Genomic DNA, 328 nt, shown 5'->3' with positions numbered 1-328 from the left:
TGAACTCTCTGATGTTTTGTAGCTATTCTGTATTGTTGTCTGTTTCTCAGGAGAATATTTATGACAATATTCGTAAAGAAGTGGACGCGTTGTCTTCCATCGCATGTCTGGTGAACAATGTGGGTATGGTAAATGTGAGCCCCATGGAGTTTGGCTTTGAGGAAGGAATGTGTGTGGATAAAATTCACGACTACATTGCCTGTAACTGCTTGTCCATGGCTGGAATGACTCACCTAGTGCTTCCTCGGTTAGTAGCACAGAAATCCGGGGCGGCACTAATCAATTTGGCATCGTTCACTTCCGTTCGACCGGTTCCTTACATTTCACT

At 44.2% G+C, this 328-nt stretch overlaps 1 protein-coding gene across 1 annotated transcript; it reads left to right on the top strand.

The window, feature by feature from the left end:
- Positions 1 to 50: 50 nt before the first annotated feature.
- T265_16359 (hypothetical protein) lies at positions 51 to 245 on the top strand (the record flags this gene model as incomplete). The annotated part of the gene is made up of 1 exon (XM_009179978.1): positions 51 to 245. A coding segment is annotated over one exon (120 nt), but the record flags the coding sequence as incomplete, so codon positions are not given.
- Between the last annotated feature and the right edge of the window lie 83 nt (positions 246 to 328).

Source organism: Opisthorchis viverrini (assembly GCF_000715545.1).
Source record: "Opisthorchis viverrini unplaced genomic scaffold scaffold31408, whole genome shotgun sequence".
NCBI classification, from domain to species: domain Eukaryota; kingdom Metazoa; phylum Platyhelminthes; class Trematoda; order Opisthorchiida; family Opisthorchiidae; genus Opisthorchis; species Opisthorchis viverrini.
Note: the sequence above shows the minus strand (reverse complement) of the source record. Positions and strands in the feature narration are given on the sequence as shown.